The sequence below is a fragment of the Mercurialis annua genome, linkage group LG4, assembly GCF_937616625.2.
Source record: "Mercurialis annua linkage group LG4, ddMerAnnu1.2, whole genome shotgun sequence".
Lineage (NCBI taxonomy): Eukaryota > Viridiplantae > Streptophyta > Magnoliopsida > Malpighiales > Euphorbiaceae > Mercurialis > Mercurialis annua.
The window spans coordinates 40,993,328-41,012,377 of NC_065573.1; the positions used below are offsets into that span (position 1 = coordinate 40,993,328).

At 32.6% G+C, this 19,050-nt stretch overlaps 4 protein-coding genes across 7 annotated transcripts; 2 read left to right on the forward strand and 2 right to left on the reverse strand.

Annotated features, from left to right (window-relative positions):
• The first annotated feature begins 571 nt into the window (after positions 1-571).
• LOC126679258 (short-chain dehydrogenase TIC 32 A, chloroplastic-like) lies at positions 572-3,160 on the forward strand. Its single transcript, XM_050374246.2, has 8 exons — positions 572-1,098; positions 1,176-1,407; positions 1,497-1,576; positions 1,676-1,832; positions 1,948-2,029; positions 2,175-2,262; positions 2,344-2,390; positions 2,786-3,160. Exons 1-8 carry the CDS (start codon positions 978-980, stop codon positions 2,993-2,995), a joined length of 1,017 nt encoding a protein of 338 aa, XP_050230203.1. The 5' UTR covers positions 572-977; the 3' UTR covers positions 2,996-3,160.
• A 1,832-nt stretch (positions 3,161-4,992) lies between these two features.
• LOC126679510 (uncharacterized) lies at positions 4,993-8,217 on the forward strand. 2 transcript variants are annotated; one of them, XM_050374557.2, is made up of 12 exons: positions 4,993-5,191; positions 5,266-5,534; positions 5,626-5,699; positions 5,781-5,875; positions 6,081-6,178; positions 6,311-6,394; positions 6,566-6,646; positions 6,786-6,869; positions 6,988-7,083; positions 7,310-7,389; positions 7,549-7,637; positions 7,786-8,217. In XM_050374557.2, the coding sequence occupies exons 1-12, from the start codon at positions 5,077-5,079 to the stop codon at positions 8,136-8,138; spliced, it is 1,518 nt and encodes a 505-aa protein (XP_050230514.1). In that variant the 5' UTR covers positions 4,993-5,076; the 3' UTR covers positions 8,139-8,217. The 2 variants fall into 2 exon arrangements, with proteins under 2 accessions (XP_050230514.1, XP_050230513.1); XM_050374556.1 differs by having other exon boundaries at positions 4,994-5,191; positions 7,783-8,217.
• Positions 8,218-9,272: 1,055 nt separating this feature from the next.
• Positions 9,273-10,456, reverse strand: LOC126678116 (myb-related protein 308-like). The gene is made up of 2 exons (XM_050372997.2): positions 10,317-10,456; positions 9,273-10,058 (listed from the first exon to the last, which is right to left on the reverse strand). The coding sequence occupies exons 1-2, from the start codon at positions 10,447-10,449 to the stop codon at positions 9,388-9,390; spliced, it is 804 nt and encodes a 267-aa protein (XP_050228954.1). The 5' UTR covers positions 10,450-10,456; the 3' UTR covers positions 9,273-9,387.
• Positions 10,457-12,922: 2,466 nt separating this feature from the next.
• LOC126677730 (uncharacterized) lies at positions 12,923-17,639 on the reverse strand. 3 transcript variants are annotated; one of them, XM_050372493.2, is made up of 9 exons: positions 17,326-17,639; positions 15,816-17,055; positions 15,613-15,703; positions 15,351-15,508; positions 15,204-15,255; positions 14,879-14,958; positions 14,696-14,789; positions 14,019-14,577; positions 12,923-13,545 (listed from the first exon to the last, which is right to left on the reverse strand). In XM_050372493.2, exons 2-8 carry the CDS (start codon positions 17,010-17,012, stop codon positions 14,027-14,029), a joined length of 2,223 nt encoding a protein of 740 aa, XP_050228450.1. In that variant the 5' UTR covers positions 17,013-17,055; positions 17,326-17,639; the 3' UTR covers positions 12,923-13,545; positions 14,019-14,026. The 3 variants fall into 3 exon arrangements, with proteins under 3 accessions (XP_050228450.1, XP_050228451.1, XP_050228449.1); XM_050372494.2 differs by lacking the exon at positions 12,923-13,545 and having other exon boundaries at positions 13,835-14,577; positions 17,326-17,381; positions 17,549-17,612; XM_050372492.2 differs by lacking the exon at positions 12,923-13,545 and having other exon boundaries at positions 13,835-14,577; positions 17,326-17,638.
• Positions 17,640-19,050: the final 1,411 nt, after the last annotated feature.

Sequence of the window (19,050 nt, forward strand, 5' to 3'; positions counted from 1 at the left end):
AATTTTTCGTCCATAATATTCATCTGCTCAAAAATAATTGTTCACTTTGTCATTTTCATAATTTTAAAAAATAAAATAAAATTTTATATATTGTTTTTAATTTTTAATTTTTTTCTTATTATATAGTGGATAATTATTCAAAGTTCAAACCACTTATTCTATTTGAAGTTATTAAGAGTAATTATATATTTTCTAAAATTTCTTGCACCAAAAGAAGGATTTTTCTTAAATTTATCATATAACTGTCGTTTGTTGTAGTATAAATTTATTTTCTTTCCAACATTGCTATATTTTTGTAGGTTGCAACCACAAACCGGAACATTGAGAGCGTCACATTGTGTCACTCCCCAACGAAGGGCACATGAGAAAGAAAACCTCATAAAGGCAAAATTTGACTGTTTATTTATGTTTAAAAAAACACCCTCATTCAATCCCAAGTAAACCTGTACCACTCCTTACCCAAAAACGCCGATCAATTCCCGATTTTCTTTTCCATTTTAAAATCCAACTCTTGTTTGTCATCTTCCCCATATAAATAAAAGCTAATCCTTCTCCTAATGATTAAGTTTATATTAAAATGTACTAATAAACCCCCAATCATGCAAATGACAAATGTATAATCCTCCAGTTCAGATTCTCCATCTTCTATTTCTACCATTATAAAATCCCACTCCTTTTTCTCTTTGCTTTTCCCACTAACAAAATTACAATAAACCCACTCTCTCTCTCTTTCATTTCCATTTCTCTGTATTATTTGAGTTTATCGAGTAAATGCAAAGCGGCGTAGGCTGCGAAACCTGACACTAAGCATACACAGTCACTGATCACTATTGATCTACTGCTCTTAAATAGCTGCAAAAGTCAAACTTCTAAAATTTGATTCCGTTTCTAGTCAACCAAATTACTAGTCAAGTTCAGTTGTTTTTCAATTGCTTTCTAAAAACTAGCAAAATCAGTATCATAGAAATATATTTAAAATGCTGGAAACTGTAAAGTACCTCATCGGCTCAGCCGGTTCGAGTGGCTTCGGCTCTAAATCAACCGCCGAACAAGTAATCCACGGTTGCGATCTCCGTTCCACCACCGCAATTATCACGGGTAAGCTGATCATCAGCTACATGCGTATATAGTTTTTTTTTTTGATGTGGCAGTGTCTGATGTGTTTTTTTTTTCAGGTGCTACTTCAGGAATAGGCGCGGAGACGGCGAGAGTGCTGGCGAAGCAAGGAGCGAGGCTTGTGCTACCGGCACGGAACATGAAAGCGGCGGAGGATGCTAAATCGCGTATAATATCAGAGTTTCCTGACTCTAAAATCATCGTCATGGCTCTTGATCTTAGCTCTCTTAACTCCGTGAAAAACTTTGTTGCTGAGTTTGAGTCTCTTAATCTGCCTCTCAATCTTCTCATGTAAGCTAGCATTTACGTGTAATATTTTTCTGTTTGGATGCCTAGAAAATACAAAAAAAACTGATTGATTTTATTTTTTTTAAAATCAGAAACAACGCAGGAAAATTTGCACATCAGCATGCAATATCAGAAGATGGAATAGAAATGACCTTTGCTACTAATTATCTCGGTAATCAATTAAATCAAGCAAAAATTAACGCTACTTTTTTTAAATCTTTTTAATCAATTTACTGATTGTTAATTTCTTCATCAAATGAATTGATTTCAGGTCATTTTCTGTTAACAAAGCTGTTACTGAAGAGCATGATAGAAACGGCAAAAGAAACGGGCATCCAAGGAAGGATATTAAACGTTTCGTCTAGTATTCATGGATGGTTTTCCGGCGATATGATCCGATATCTCGGAGAAATATCCCGAAACAAATGGTAATTAATTAACTAATTAGTAGTAGTATTAAATTTCATCTTTGATTTGACCTGTTAATTTTTTTTTCTCGTCTGAAATTTGTTGTCGTTTGGTTTGTTTGATTTCTCTCTCCAGTCATTACGATGCCACACGTGCTTATGCTCTCTCCAAACTCGCTAACGTTTTGCATACAAAGGAACTTGCTCAGAGACTGAAGGTATTATATAATATATTAAATCATGATTTAGGAGTATTATTTTAATAATTTTATGCTGCTAAGAAAAAAAACGAAATTTGTTGTTTTCTTTTTATATCTATTTTTGTGTTCATGATTTGATTGTATTGAATTTAAATTAATGCAGCAAATGGAAGCCAACGTGACAGTCAATTGTGTGCATCCAGGAATCGTACGAACCAGACTCACCAGGGAACGAGAAGGCCTAATCACAGGTAAATTAACTTAATTACAGGAGTCACTGTCTTCAGTAAATATTGATTTATTTTATGTTTAATTGTAATTTATACATGCAGATTTGGTGTTTTTCATGGCATCAAAGCTCTTGAAGACAATTCCCCAGGTAATAAAAACTGAGTTCGATCTTGATGTTTCGGGATGATTGGTTCCGATAATCACTGGACTTATGAAACTTTAATTTGTCTCTTTTAGAGACTAAATTTTAATTTTATTTTAACGAAGAGATTTTTTTGTTTAAAATTAAATTATGTATGTATGACAATTGGTGTTTGATTGTTTATAATAATTTATATCTTATTATTTTATGTAAACACACAACTAGCTAAAAATCAACTTGATATTTGCATGTTAGTGACAAAAAAATCATTGTTCTTGAAATGAAATTAAAATTTAACCACCGAATTAAAACAAATTAAAGTTCGATGATCAAAATGACTTTTAAAATCAATTATCGTGATATTTTGAGACGGCATAACTGATGGTGGTGTATGTGCACAGGCTGCTGCTACAACCTGCTATGTGGCTACTAGTCCGAGAGTGGTGAATGTTAGTGGAAAGTATTTTGCGGACTGCAATGAATCTTCAGCGTCGAAACTGGGATCCAGCTCAAACGAAGCTTCAAGATTATGGTCCGCCTCTGAAATCATGGTCTCTAGAGACCCAAAAGCAGTTTTTGACCCACTCATTGCCCCTGAATATGGTGCCTAAAAAGGGTTAATAATTATTAGGAAGGAAAAAGACATGAAAAACAAATCAAGTATATTCAGAAACGAAAGATATTTAGCATAATATACAATTGTATACAGCTTAGAATATGTTAATATGTGATATATATAATGCTTTAAATGTACTGGCTATTTAGTTTGTTGCTAATTTCTAATTAGTTGGCTTAATTATATAATTTGTTGCTAATGATATGTTTAGATTGGCTTTGTTATATATAATTGTACAATGATTATAATGAAATAGAGGTAATGCTAAATGAAAGTGCTAGGAAGTGCCCTACAAGAGCATGCATTTGAATATTGGTATCATTAATTTGGGTTAGGTGTCAACATATAAAAATAACAAGTTTAAGATTTGATTCAAGAGCTGATGAAGGCAGGAAGAGTCCATAATCAAGGATTAAGTTAGTCAAATGAAGATTAAAAGAAAAGAAATAAGAAGTGAGCAATAAGAACATGGGGTGGGTTTAAAGCATGTGGTGGTTGATTTTTGAAGAGTATCTTGGAGGACGATATGGGACCATACTAACATGCGCCAGGAGATTGGGGGTTGGAGGGAAACATATATCCTTTAAGGAAAGAAAAAATTCAACTCTACGTCTATTAGTATTTTGACAATTTAGAAAAACAATTTTTTAACAACTAAATTACATAATATCTTTTTAATCAACTAAAGCAATTATCGTGGCAGTAGTTATCTTAAAGGTGTGGTCATGAATAATGACAGTTTTACAGCAGCTCTGTTTAAGAGCAGTCAGAATGAGTAGCCCTAGTTCCTGCTTAAATAATGCCATTTTTCTGTTTTTGAGAAATTGACTGGTTGTGGGCGATGAATGCTATCATGCATCTAATTTCTCCGGACCCAGGCATTGAGGGAATGCACCAAGGACCATTTTTGATACATAATGCTTCGCATGCACATGCAGTGTATGCCTTAAAATGAACTATTATCATTTCTTTCCATATTCGATTACAAAAATACTCCAACAAAATTAATGATGCATTCGTACGACTCTCTTTTATAGCTTTGAAGCTTTGGGTTTATGTTCTCACATTTACAGCGAGTTTAATCTTTCTTCACATTTGGACTGCTTTAAAATTTAAATCCCATCATATTGTAAGCTGAGCTAATTTTTAAAGGCATCTTATTTTACTCCTAAATCAATTTTTTTTATTTAATTTAATATCTCACTGGATTTTTTTTTAAAGAATGTATAGTATTTCTATGTAAAATTGTTTACTTAAAAAGTGTTTTTCTCAATTTTAGATGGTCGGAGTAAGGCATTAGGATTAACTATGATTACTATTGTTTTCATTTCTTTATAGTATTTTTATAAAAAATTTCAAGCGGGTATTTCTTTAAAAATAAAATCATCCATATTTTATTATACAATCGACCCTCTGATAATTAATACACATGGTGGATTCATATTTTAATATTTTTTATACTAGAGATACTTACTTACTTTAATTTGTTTATCTGATAATTTCTTTTAAAATTTCTCAAAAGAATAAAAAAAATCATAATTTGATGGTATTTTAACTTTCACTTTATGAATTAAGGTTAGTATTGCCTCAAATAAGTCATCAATTGTTATATATTTCTATAAAAAAATCTCTCTAATAATTAATATTCATGTAGAATATATTTTGAATTTTATCAATTATTAAATAATAGAATTATTAATTATCTGACGTGGAACGAAGTTGGTTCTCTCAATTTTCTATTAATTATTAGAATTATTAATTTATAAAATATTAACTATTAGAGGGTCGACTGTATTTATATTTTTTTAAAAACCTCAAATGATTCTTGGTATCATCAACCCTTCTTAAAAAGGCCGACAGTATTTATGTTCAAACCTTCTCAAAATAAAACCTGGGCCAGCTAAAACCCTGAAGCCCATAATACAGTTCTTCTTGGACTAAATTGGAGCCCAAAGAACAAAAACTAAGATGACCAACTATTAGCGACGTTCAGTATGAGAAACAACGACGCTCTCTTACTCGCTCCTAAAACCCTGAAACTTCCTAAAACCCCCTAAACTTAGCAATCAATCAGAAATGGCCACTCAGAAAATTCTGACTCCAGAAACCCTCCGCTCTGCCGCCAAACAATCTGAAGGATGCCTCGTCGTTCCGGTAACTCTCCGTCGGGCAATAAAAAAATACCTCAGAGGTACTTTTTCAATTTCATTTCTATTTATGAGCTCGTGTTTGTAATTTTAACTAGAATTAGGGTTTAATTTTTAGAGCAACAAGAGCCACACATGAAGAGAAAGGTGTTAAGATTATCAGAATCATTTAGTACAATAAAGGACGTTAATCTGATGTTAACGGAGACAACATCAAGAGAGCTCGTTGATGATCCGTTGAAGTTCACGGAGGAGCGATCTAAACGGTGGAAAGTTAAAAGTAGTTACGGTGATATTGGCTTTAAATACACTGATGATGAGACTGTTGCTTACGTTGCCTCACGAATGCCTGCTGTTTTCTCTGCTTGCTACAGAGTTCTTACTGAAGTATTTTTTTCTCATTTGCTCTCCTACTTTGATGTTAAATTTAATTTAATTTTGAGGTTTTTTAGTCATTTTAATAATTTGAATTAAACAGGTCAGAAGGAGATTGCCTGATTTTTCTCCAACTAAAGTATTGGATTTTGGTGCTGGAACTGGATCAGCTTTCTGGTAAGTGCATGATGAGATATAGAGATAGTCGCAGTGGTGAATTTTTTGTTGTTGATGCTATTTTTGAATATGTTGTCATAGGGCGACGAGACAAGTGTGGCCTAAGTCAGTGAAGAATGTTAACTTAGTGGAGCCATCCCACTCGATGCAGCGGGCAGGTAGAAGCCTTATACAAGGTAATTGCTGATTGTCTTTTTGTTATGTTTAAAATGTCTTTGGTATGCTCTGTCTGTTGGCTCACGTGGATGATGGCCTGTGGGCTTCAAATTTATGAAAAAATGAATATCACAAGTGTATGTTTTTATGGGACTTCTTTGGTTACCTTGGAGAAATGCACAATTTAGCAAAGCAGGGAGACTAACGTGTTCTAATTCTTTTAAGGTCTGAAGGGCTTGCCACTTATTCATGGCTATGATAGCATTCAAGCTTTAAGTAAGAATGTCAGCAAGTCTGAGAAGAAGCATGACCTTGTAATTGCTGTAAGTTTTATCCTTGTTGATGCAATTGTAAACCTTCTTGAAGTTTATCGTTTAGGGTCACTCTGCACTGGTAGAAACTTATTTTACCTTTTTGTTACTAACTATTCATAAAAAATTGACACTGCTGTGAAGTCCTATGTGCTTGGGGAGATACCATCTCTGAAGGATCGGATTACTACAGTTCGCCAGCTTTGGAATCTCACAGAGGATGTTTTGGTAAGTTTCTTGATTGGCAATGATTTTATGTCTCAATCAGAATATGCAAACTTGCTGAGGATTTATTGTTTATGTTATGTTGTTGAGATATAGGAGGACACTTACTCTTCGTAATCACATAACTTATGATTTTTTTGCCTTAATTTTTCCTCAATCTTAAATGTTGAGCAGGTTTTAGTTGAACCAGGAACACCACATGGATCAAATATTATTTCTCAGATGCGATCTCACATATTATGGATGGAGGAAAGAGTGGGTTCTTTCCTTTTGATATCTATCCACTTATCTTAGATAGATTTTGTGTTATACACATTAACCTGTGTATAACAATTTTTCCTGGTTTCTAGTATCTTATTCTTGCATGCATATGTGTTCGTTTGTGAAAATTCAGAAACACCGCAAGTCTAAAGTCCAGAAGGGTGAAGCTTGTAAAGATTTGGTATCTGTCAAAAGCAGCGCATTTATAGTTGCTCCTGTGAGAATAATGTCCTTTCCTCTTTCATATTCCGTATTTTGAGATCAAATATCGATCAACTTCTATGGTGGTTCATCTCCTTTCTCTTAGTATTTCCCTAACAGAAGTCTTTGTGCAGTGTGCACATGATGGGCGTTGTCCATTGCAGAAATCTGGAAAATATTGTCATTTTGCTCAACGCTTGCAGAGGACATCATCACAACTTGCATATAAGGTTCGTTGATTAGAAATCTTCTATATAAGGTTGTTGTGTAGATTTTTTAGAGATGTTGACAGTCTATGCAATGTGACAGTGGGTAGCTGTTGAAAATAAATGTGCAGTTCCATTTTAATTCAAGGTCTATTCTTTATATGTATAGGCTATTAGTTGCATCATTCTTTTGAGAGTTTAGTGTAAATTTGTAATTGATACTGCTGCTATTTTTATTACTGATTATCAGCGACCCAAGGGCAAGGCTCTACGTGGTTTTGAAGATGAGAAATTTTCCTTTGTGGTGTTCAGACGAGGACAACGACCTCGGTTGGTATTCTTTGTCCTCTGTTGATATTTGTGAATTCTATTTTTTAGGAGAAACTTTAATTAAAATATGGTTCTTAAAGGATGCAAGTGCCGTCTTATCTATAATTTTTACTAAGTAAATGTTCCAACTTCCACTATGACAATGACTTATTTGTATAGGTCATCCTGGCCTCTAGATGGAATAACATTTGAGACTCTAAAGCAGCAGCGTGCTGACAGAAAACCTGAAGATCTTGAAATTGATTACGGTACATTTAGCAATTTTGTTCTCGAAACCTCAGAATGAACACACTTTTTTGCACCACGATATTGGCAAAAATTATTACATGGGTGACTATGAATTCTGAATTCTAATTCAAATACATCTCCACAATTTGCTGTTTACCTTGTCAGAAGAAGACCTAGTTGAGCAAAATGAAGCCGGTATTATCCCATACGAGGAAGTGGATGCACGTCACTATGATTCTGATGCCATTGAGACGGACATTGATGATGATAATGATGAAGAGGATGAAGAAGAGCAAGAAGAAAGAGCTCATGCTGATCTCGGGGGAGGTTGGGGAAGGATAATTTTCTCACCTGTTCGGAGAGGCAAGCAAATCACAATGGATGTGTGTCGACCAGTAAATCAGAACAGCTCAGAGGGCTTATTCGAACGTGTAGTTGTTACTCGGAGCAACAATCCTGCATTGCATTATCAGGCCAAGAGATCTATGTGGGGCGACTTGTGGCCATTTGAAGCAAAATAAGGTGTACATTTCCTTTGTAAGCTCTAATGTAAATTAAGTTGAAATTGTAGTAATTTGAAATGCCAATTGTATTCTTTCATTTTTTTGCTTCTCTGTTTTATTATTGTTATTTATATATTTTAGTGTTTCTCTCCATAGAAAGAGAGCCTGTTTGTCAACAAAGTACATTTTTTCAAGGGAAAATAAGAAGAAAATGGGTAATTATAGAGCTTTTTCAATTTGTCTTGGCTGATTTATCAGCTTCCTCTTAATTCAAAGTTGTTTTTCAAAAAAAATAAAAAAATGAAGGTGGTATCTATGTTAGGGATCAATTTCTCAGTACTGGAAGTGACAATTCAAAATTTCGAAGTCAGGTTCCAAAGGATGTTTTCTTATTTTTGGGCTATCAGAGAATTTTTTTTTAAAATCCTCTTAGTTTGGATAATATGTCAGAATCAATTCGCTGATAACTTTAATTCCAAATTCATAACACAGAAACAAACACAAAAGTACAGAACTCTCGTTGGGTGATCGTATTTTATTGATAGAAACCTATGATGTTTACATTTATAAACAAACACTACTTCTGTTCTATTTCTATAGATTTTGTCTAATTTGGCCTCTCCATTATATTTTAACTCAACTTTTTCTCATATACGACCAAACGATTGTATAAGCTTTAAATAAGGGCTTAATGAATGAGAAAATTCAAACCTTTCCAACTTATTACAATTTTTATCAGAGCTTTAGAACTTCACAATTTTAATTCAATTTCAAAAGTTTGAAACGATTTCAGTCAATTCATCCCAGTCTATTTAATAATGTGTGTCCGGTCCCACGTGGTCTTCATTATGACAAATAAACTATATTGACGTAGAATCTATATGGTTTAGAAATTGGACTAAAAATGTAAATATTTTATTGCGCTGGTTTGAATTGCAAAAAGTAGAAAACGTTTAAATTTTTTGATCATTTAGGCTTTGCCATGTTGGCATGATTTTTTGACAGTATGAAGGTCATATGAAATTAGGCACACGCTATTCAATCAATTGGGACGAACTGGATAAGAGCGACGTGAACGTTTGAAATTTGTTCTAAAATTAAACTTCAATTAAATATGGTAGAAAGATATCTTTCAGGATTATTCTTGTGATTTTATTACTCTTCCCTTAAAGGTACAAGCAATGGGAAATCTAAACAAAAGGAAGCAACAACATTATTCCATTGCATTAGTGCTCTGTTCCTTTAATTTCTTAAAATATAAAAAAACTCAAACCAATAGTGAATCAATAAAGCAGTCCAACTCAGCATCAGTATCTGTTTGTAGAAGCTGTTCATATTCTTCAAATATCTCATCCAACATGTTCTCATTTGTTTCTATGTCGTTTTGGCATGAAGACACATACCCATATACAACATTTTGATCATCATTGGGTTCACTTATCTCTAAACCAGACCATTCCCATGGAAGATTTTGAACCTCTGCCTCATCAAACCCTGATGATCCACTTTCCTTGCTGTTCAAGCTAACTGAGACAGCTGAAGAAACCCTAACTGCCTTTGGAAGATGAATCTTGGTCTTTGTATAATTCTCTTCATGATTTGCATTTTCTGGATTTTTACCCTTCATCTTGTTAAGTTTAGAGATACTAGTGTTGTTTCTTGGCTCACAAGTAACTGAACATTTCTCTTTATTATAAGTTGCTGATGAAGTGTTCTTGTTGTTGAGCCTTTTGCTGAGATGGGAGTTCCAGTAGTTCTTGATTTCATTGTCCGTTCGGCCCGGCAATCTTCCAGCAATGAGGGACCAACGATTACCGAGAAGTGTATGAAGGCGGATGATTAGGTCTTCTTCGTCGGAAGTGATGTTCCCTCGCTTTATATCTGGCCGGAGATAGTTCATCCATCGCAGTCTGCAGCTCTTTCCACATCTAAGCAGCCCTTTCCATGCACATCAAATTTCAAAGAGAAATGTAGCAACAAATTGACTCAAGTTTTTTTTAAAATATGAACCAAAAAATGATACGAACTTTTGGAGAAAATGTATCGAAATTGACTCAAATTTTTAAAGAAATATGTATCAAAAATTGACTCGGATAAAAATTGACTCAAATTTTTACAAAAAATGCATCAAAAATTGACTCGAATTGTTACAGAAAAATGTACCGAAAATTGACTGGAAATAAGAAGATTAATTACCAGCTTTCTTAGGTAGAGATCTCCAATGGCCTTCACCATGTGCACGAATGTAGTTGATAAGAATTTTATCTTCTCGAGCAGTCCATGGACCTCTATGCAAACCCACCTTAGAACAGCATGGAGTTCTTCCCATCTTAACATATAATTTGGAGTTTTGATATTTAGCAGTATATTAATTATATACACTTAACAAAATTAAAGCATAGAGAACAAATGTGCCAACTCTAAATACAGCTTCTTTCTCTTATATACCCATGATAAGGTACGTCCAATTTAAGATTATACTCCTAATTTTTGATTCCCTTTTGATCATAAAGTTCCAAATTATAGCTACAACTTTCCCACACGAAATATAACTCACAATTTCATAATATCGTTCATTATACAAATTTGAAAATTCGAATTCCGAGACTTTTTTATAGTGAAAAAATACTTACATGAACCTAGTTCAAGTATTGCTCCGACTATTAAGCCAGCACGGAACTATTTTCATTTTAATTATATATTTTGAATATGCAGTTAAGTTATATTTTTGATTTGCTCTTTTATGCTACATAAATGTTGATTGATACATAAATATGCATTGTGATATTGACAATGTTACACACAAACTATTTTTTTTGTAATTTTAAATACTGGGCGATTTTTCGATAAATGTTAACCAGTACATCAGAAAATATGCTATTCTTCCATCACATAAACATTTTTTAATCAAAACATTATTCGGTGTTTTGAATTGTAATTTTTTTTATAATTCGTGTTTGCATTATCAAGTTTAAAGTTGGTGTTGTAAATTTTAAATACGCTAAAATTTATTAAAAAAAAAATTAGTATAATTAATCCTTTAATATATTTTTACTATTTTTGTGTGAGAAAAGGGGAAAAGGGAGAAACTTGGGTGGGGCAGAAGTGCAGGAACAAGTAATTAGTTAAGGAAAAGTGGGGTTTGCTTAAAAAAAGTAAAAGCATTTTATACAATTTACTTGGGTGCCTATGGTCCATATGTCCATTGCCATTTTCAATTTGCTTGTTAATGAGAGACGATAATAATTATTTTACCAATTTTTACTACTTTTATTACCATTCACAGTCTACTACGTGAATTCTTTTTTTAGAACTCTGTCTGACATCTATTGCCTTTAATAACAAACATTATTTTTACAATTAACATAATGTTTTTGAGCATTTGGATAATTAGTAGCTTGAATTTTGAAATCGTGAAAGTTTGAAGTAGTATTAGTATTTGCTTTTATGAGTAACAAGTTTTTACCACTTCTCAACTCAATGATTTATTATTTGTACGATAAGCGAAAGAATATAACTTTGCATAAATTGGATTGATGTGTCAATTAAGTGAATATCTATTTGATTTTTTTTAATAAAAGGTCAATCCGATTTTTGAAGTTTTCGACCATTTTAATAAATTAAGGACAGTATTTTTATTTTTTGGTCGATTAAGGACAAAATTATATAATATAAACAAGTTCAGGGACTGGATGACTCAATTTTATCCTTAACGGATCTATAATATGAGAGTATTGTCTTTAATTGACTTAAAAATTTTGAGAATATTGTCCTTAATTGACTTAAAAATTAAGAATATTGTCCTTAAATGATCAAAATGACTAAAAGTAAATTATTTGATCTTGAATTGTAAGTTAAGAGACCTGGTCCACCTCTTTCTCATTTCTTTATTAAAACTTTACTAGCCATACATCACATGGTGGTTCCACCTTACTGGTCACGGTTCATAAACCATCAGTTTTAGTTCGAAACTATCAATTCAAAAAAAAAAATTCTCCCTAAAAAAATTGCTCTCCCTTCACTCTAAAATACTCCTTTTCATCTTCATCTTCTTCTTTAAGGGTGGGAGAAGATGATTTTTCCGGTTAACCGGAAAACCATCTTCTCTCCGCCCACAACACTATTACTTATAGATCTACTTTTCTTGGTTCAATAAATTTTATTTTAAGGTGTTTGGTTGTTTGGATTTTATTTTGATTGAATAAATTTTTAAGGTTTTCACAAAGTTTTGATCCGATATTTTAGATCGTTCAAGAATTTTTAGTTTACGAGATTTAGATCTATATCCTTGTAGATCTAAAAATTGGAAGATGGTCTTTGATATTGTGCTTGCTTCTTACTAGATCTACTTTTTGAATTCATGTTGAAGATGACACTTGAAATGCTTGAAGTTTTAAGGATAAAGCGGTTTCAAGATCGTATTTCAATATTGGATCTATAAATATATTGGGTGACCCATTTAGTGGTTTGTAAAGTCCTTATCAATAACTGTATGTAATGCTGTATTTACAGCTCTCATCACTATTTTAAAATCGTTTTTCAACTTGTTGAAAATCCGTTCATTTATGTAATTTTCGTTATTATTAATAGAAATTTTAGCTTTTGACAAAAAAAAAAAAGATCCCAACAAAAGTGGAACCCAAAGGTTTTGGTTTAGAGTTCCAATCCGGCCTGTTTGAAAAATTAAAAAATTTAAACCTAAAACAATAATGAGATGAGAGTAATCATTTTTAACTCTAAAAATATAAACATATTTAAACTTCATAAACTTGAATGAAATTTAATCAAATTAGATAGAAATATGAACATAAACTGAAATTACAATTTATGATTAAGGCAATAAACAGTATTACATTAGTGGCTTAATTAGCAAAAGATTGGAACGTTTACACTGCTGAGCTAATCTTTTTTATAGTATATACTATATAATTACACTGCTGAGCTAATTAATGAGCCACTAAATTGAAATTACAAGAATCCACTTAACCTGTGATTCTTTAAAATGGTTTTTGAGATGCAAGCCATTCTAACAAATTTCCCAAACTTGAGAATTTCCAATCTGATTATGATTTATAGCTTGAAATTAAATTTTAGTTGGTTTAATAAGGTTTTAAAAAAGTTATATATATATATATATATATATATATATATATATATATATATATATATATATATATCAACTGCCATGTCAAACTCATTTGAAGAGGATATACTTTAACTTTGTAAATTATAATTTAATTATTCTCTTAATTGACATGTTATATACCATACCGGAGAGTTTGGATATTAGTAGTGAAGTTTCTTCATTTTAAAGCTCATAATGCAAGTCAACTAGAATTTTAATTCCAGCAAATGCATTAAAGAAGCTGCTAAATTTATTGCAGATACACAGGAAACGACAAGTGGAGCGATGCAATTGAAGAACCTGTAATTTGAGCAAAAAATATTAATGGTGGGACTTGATTGTTTCTAAAAGTACCACATCAAGCACCTGCAAACTGGCCCAACAAATATTTAGAAAAGGATAAAATAATTAATTTTGGCTCTTTAACCTTCAAACTATTATTATTGACAAGACAAACAACATAAAAATATTGGTGACATCATCATCATCATTCACTTGAGTTTCTGTGGCCTCAAAACCCTGCCTTAAAGAGCAAGAAATAGTATGGCTGAACTCAAATTTTAATGCTCAGTGCCAAGATGACTAACTATAACAGATCAAAGAATCATTTGATTAACATGTGTAATATAATCCAGTAAAAATTGTGACACCCAGATTATAAATAAATATACCAATATTGAGTCAATCCAACTATAATACACTTAATTTTGAAGACTCATTTATCATATATGTTATATGTACTTCCCTGAGCTCTGTATAGCAAAAATACTTACCTTTCTGTTCAAAGACGAAGCGGTAACCCGTAATTCAGGTACGTTCTAATTCGTCCATCCCAGCCGGCTGTTACGACAACAAGACCCCAGAGGTGAGGAGAACTAAAGATACTATTGCATGCGCTCTTCAGAAACTTGAACTCTTTACACTTTGTAGATGAGACAGCAACCGCGCTTGACTCGGGAAGCTTTTCTTCAGGCCAAGTTGCGGATCCTCTTGTCAGTGAATCAAGCAATAACCCGCGAGTGAGAGAGAAACAATCTGGAGAAGACGGATGCATTTTGTCGTTCAGCTCCCCGAACAATTTATCTCTAGTAGATGTCGGAGAGACAAGTGGTCCTGGTAAGGCTTCCATACCAGGCCAAGGTATAGCGATAGATGCATTTTGAGATGTGAAGTGTTCGTGAGAATGAATTTTCTTTACTCGAGGATTCTTTTCTTGGCCGCTGTAGTTCCAGACATGTACATTAGAATCTTCGCTTGTTGAGACAACATGTTTCCCGTCACAGGTAAAGGATGCAAACATTTGGTTTGCTGCAGTACCGATGCTACTAGATGCTGATATCGAAAAACAGTTAGAATCCGATACTGATAATTAATGAGCTAACTTCTTGCATGATCATGAAAATGGATCAGAAAAAAACGTAATATATCAAGTTAAGAATAAAATACTGACCTCTAAATTTGCAAACAACATCCATGCCGGAGAGTACACGTATTAGTGAATCAGCAGAAGTGACGACTACTTTGGTTGGATCACTTGGCAAGAACTGAAAGATAAAATCATGGATAAGGCTTTATATTATAAATACATTAGCAATCTCGATGAAACTCGTTAAAAGAGGAAAAACTCGACCACCTTAAAGCCAGTAATCCTTTTGCCTGTCAACTTCTTTTTCCCCTGCAAGGATATTTGACCATCCAGTCGTAAATTATTATCTGCGCAATAAGAAACAATGATAAGAGAAAATTCAGCCAGACAGATGTGTATGCAAATATAGGAACCCGAAAATGAAAACCAATCTACTAATACATAACAAAATCTACAAAAGAATGTCCCTCAAAAATTATACAAAAAGCATAACTGCTTAGCGACATAACTCCAATTTCTAAATCTACCAGTCTGCAAGTTTTGTGGTTACTATTAAGCAATGAAATTTTGCTTTATATCATATAAACCATACCGATGATATCGTAAAAGATGCAATTTCCAGTCATTGTGCCCACTATTCCTCCCTGCAAGAGCCAAGGGTGAAAAACTTTAACCTTGATAAATTAATCTAACAGAAGGTTTTCTATACCCAGATTTGTACAAAAAGACCTCTTCCTACCTTTCCACAAGGACGATAACATACTGCGGTAACTATTTCCCTTAAAACAGTATAATCAACAACCAAACAACGAATCACTTCCCAGATGCGAACTTTTCCATCAACCGAACCACTGATGAAATAGTTATCATCGACAGGATTGAAGTCCACACAAGTCACTGCAATGATAATGGAAGATTCAACCATTAGTCTAAACAACAAAAATCAAATTGAATAAAGAATAACCAAAACAATTTTATAAACTTGTTCAGAAAGTACACACCATAATTATTATGAGAAAACACTCTTAGACATCTGTCGCATCCCACTTGCCAAAGACGAACCGTCTTATCAATAGAGGATGATAGCAAAAACTGCAGCATTGAGAGACGACATATGAATAAGTTAGACTTCTACAAGTTGAGGAGAGTTTATGTGTATTAGAAGCACAACCATAGATTCAGTTTATTTCCAGCAGAAACTAACCCTTTTCTTAGACCACGAGAGATCCAAAACTTCACCACTGTGCCCATGGAACTCATGCAAAGGCTTCTCCATTACCCTAAAAGTATTGGGTGGAAATATGACACAGGTCGAGTCTGATGATATGTGCTTTTTTGTCTTATCAATTTTCATTTTATCCACATCAAGAGAAGCAATTTCAGAAAGGTGATTCATTGTAAAATACACACATGACGTATCATTGTCTTGGATGCGAAACTGGTCCACTCTATCATCCTCAATCACCTTCCACACACGAACAACACCGTCTTCGCCACCAGTTGCCAAATAATGACCATCGGGACTAAATTTCATAGTCAAAATTGATCCATTGTGTGCAAGAAACTCCTGTCCAGTATAAAGAGAAGACAACTCCTTGGAGCGTTTTTTAGATGTATGAACTTTAACTCTTTGCATCTTTGGCGCTGCAGAAGATTCATGATCGTTATTTTTCGCAGCCGGAACCCCATGTTTATCAGCCATTCGTGTAGAATGGTCCAGTTTTCCTAATCTTTTTAACCAACTCCTCTTTGCTTTCTTTTTCACTTCCATCATATCTCCTGCTTCACTAATAAATGTTTTCGAAAGACGCTGAATCAAAGGAGAAATCCCAATAATCCTCTGAAATTCTTCAAAACTAAGAGATTGATTCGAGCCCAATTTACGCAATCTACTTAGCATCCCATCTTGATCAACTTCATCCACAACAAATTCTGTTCCATCATCCAAATTTCTAATAATATACACAGAGTTATCATCCACTGAACCATTTTCAAACGATTCCCGAGTTTCAAATGATGGAGAAGAAGACATTGGAGAATCAGTCGACAAAAGACCGTCTCTAGAACCCGATGTCCTCAGCACTGTTCCAGTAGTATCCCTCAATCTATCAATGCCCAGTTGAGTATTAGTGGAGGACTCATCAGTTGACTCCTCCCTAGGGATAGAATTCCGATCCAAATCTGAATTTATCCACTTCAGAAACCTATTCCGTCGATCATCAACACTTTCCGGCAACTTAGTCCACATATCATAGTGTGAATCACTTGAAAAACTATAATCAAATTCAACAGTAGAACTGCAATCCTCATTAAAACTTGACCCCAAATCAGAAACTGAAGAATTCTCCTCACGACTGTCAAAAAATCTTACTTCTTGTTCTTCCTCACTATAACTCCCCATTTTAAATCACTATTCTTATATATAATATAATCCCATCAAAATCCTGAATCATTTAAAAAGGAAACAATTCAACACAAAAATTCTCAAGCCTAGATCTGAAATTGAACAGTTAGCATCTCTAAGGTCTAAAAATGAAAATAAAAATAAAATCATAATCCTTATCTAATGAAACATACAAATCAATATCCAAAAGTAGATAAGAAACTGATTGATTAATTAAAAAAATTTAAACACAGAAATAAAAAGAGATTGGTTGCAAGTGAGAAAATAAAAAACAAAAGTAAAAAAGACAGAGTAACAGATTAGTACCAACCTGGATTAGCGTGAAATTATGTGTAAAAATCAAAACCCAGAAACCAAAGCGCACATCTGAGGAGAAGAAGTATCCAGTTGAGGAGGCAAACAAAATTAAAAATTAAAAAAAAAGGTACAAACAAATATTAAAATTGAGAGGCGCAATGGCCTCCTCGGTGTTAGTGTCGGTACGAATCGAAAAGGTAACAAATTTTGTGGTTATTTGAGATTGTAATACAAACCCTTTTGTTGGGACATCAATTCAAAGGTTGTTTTGTTTCATTTCCTTTATTTTGTTCGCTCATCTCACAATTCAAACAGTAAAACAATAATCCTCTTTCATTATTTTAACATAACATTTTAATTAACTTTTTAGTTTTACTGGTGTTGTTAATGGTAATAACAAGAAAAAGTAGTTGTCCACCTAGATCCAAAGACTTGTCCTAAATTTCATGTCACTAGAAAAGTAAGGAGTAATGAAGCTTCTTCTGTATTTGTTTTGGTTGACTAATTATGACTATTCACCATAACATACTTATCATTCTTTTTTAGTCTTTTTTTTTGGTCACACAATGCGTTCAACACAGGTCTTTGACTATCGATTTATACTGTACATTCCTAAATATTTATCGATATCGAGTGTTTATATTGTTTGAATTAACATAAATTTGACGGTTTTAAAACATTTTCTTTTAATATAAGAAGAAAAAAATTAACTTATTACTTAATGTACATTTAATATTTTTTAATTTTCAATTTTTTAATTTTTTAATTTTGTGAATTTTATAACTCGGCATACAATATTTTCAATCGGAAAATATTTTTATTTTTAGCTAAAATATTGATTTTTTTTAATATTGTGAAACGAATTATGGTAATGGCAATAAGACTATAAACAACAATGAAAAATCTTTTACTTACGGACTATCACTTCTTAATTTTTTGAAGAATACTTTAGAAAAATTATATGCAATTTTTTTTTCTATTATTAGAATATGTTTAGTTTAATTTTTTATTTTTAAAACTAAATTTATAATTTAAAATCTGTAATATAAAAACATTTATATTTGACCATTTTGGTAAGAGTCGTATTTTATTTTTGCAATATGTCACTCGTTATTATCGAGAAATTATTTTGTACTTCATTTAATACAATTTAACCTTTCGAAAAAAGAAATACATACCTAATAAATTTAAAAGTGAAGAAAATATAAAGAATATACTATTTCAATTTGACAAAAAAATATAAGGATATACATGTATAAGGTCACGCACCATGCGTGTTTCTTTTGTTAGGTGATGTAAAAAACCATATGTTTTAATAGTTAAATGTGACTTTGCTAGTAAATATAAATATTTTAATTCGAACAATAAACTGTTGAAAATAAATACTTGTTTTTCTTGTATGTGTACAATACTACAATAGATTATATCATGTGAAGCTCACGAGATTTATTAATTAGTTAGCCAAATACAAATATGTTCTTAGTCAAATCCGATCTCTCAAGGCATGTAACATAAAAAAATATTTTCTGTTTGTTCACATTTGATTGAATTTTTGTTATTTTTTTGTGTTCTGGAAAATTGTTTTTTTTTTATGTTTTACTGGTATATGATAGTAGTTAACGCGGATTTGAAAAAATTATTAATTTCTTTTATTATTTAAAAGGAAAAAATACTTAAGAGAGGACGTGAACTCACGATTTTAACAGAATATAACCCAGACTTTTATTTTTCATGCACA

Coding starts and splice junctions, on each gene's coding strand:
- LOC126679258 (XM_050374246.2), top strand. CDS start 978: ATGCTGGAAACTGTAAAGTACCTCATCGGCTCAGCCGGTTCGAGTGGC. Junction 2,263..2,343: donor ACGAGAAGGCCTAATCACAG/GTAAATTAACTT, acceptor TTATACATGCAG/ATTTGGTGTTTTTCATGGCA. Junction 2,391..2,785: donor TCTTGAAGACAATTCCCCAG/GTAATAAAAACT, acceptor GTATGTGCACAG/GCTGCTGCTACAACCTGCTA.
- LOC126678116 (XM_050372997.2), bottom strand. CDS start 10,449: ATGGGAAGAACTCCATGCTGTTCTAAGGTGGGTTTGCATAGAGGTCCA. Junction 10,059..10,316: donor ATCTCTACCTAAGAAAGCTG/GTAATTAATCTT, acceptor GTGCATGGAAAG/GGCTGCTTAGATGTGGAAAG.
- LOC126679510 (XM_050374556.1), top strand. CDS start 5,077: ATGGCCACTCAGAAAATTCTGACTCCAGAAACCCTCCGCTCTGCCGCC. Junction 5,700..5,780: donor GGAACTGGATCAGCTTTCTG/GTAAGTGCATGA, acceptor ATGTTGTCATAG/GGCGACGAGACAAGTGTGGC. Junction 6,870..6,987: donor GCGCATTTATAGTTGCTCCT/GTGAGAATAATG, acceptor GTCTTTGTGCAG/TGTGCACATGATGGGCGTTG.
- LOC126677730 (XM_050372493.2), bottom strand. CDS start 17,012: ATGGGGAGTTATAGTGAGGAAGAACAAGAAGTAAGATTTTTTGACAGT. Junction 15,509..15,612: donor GTTTTCTCATAATAATTATG/GTGTGTACTTTC, acceptor TTATCATTGCAG/TGACTTGTGTGGACTTCAAT. Junction 14,578..14,695: donor TGTTGTTTGCAAATTTAGAG/GTCAGTATTTTA, acceptor TTTCGATATCAG/CATCTAGTAGCATCGGTACT.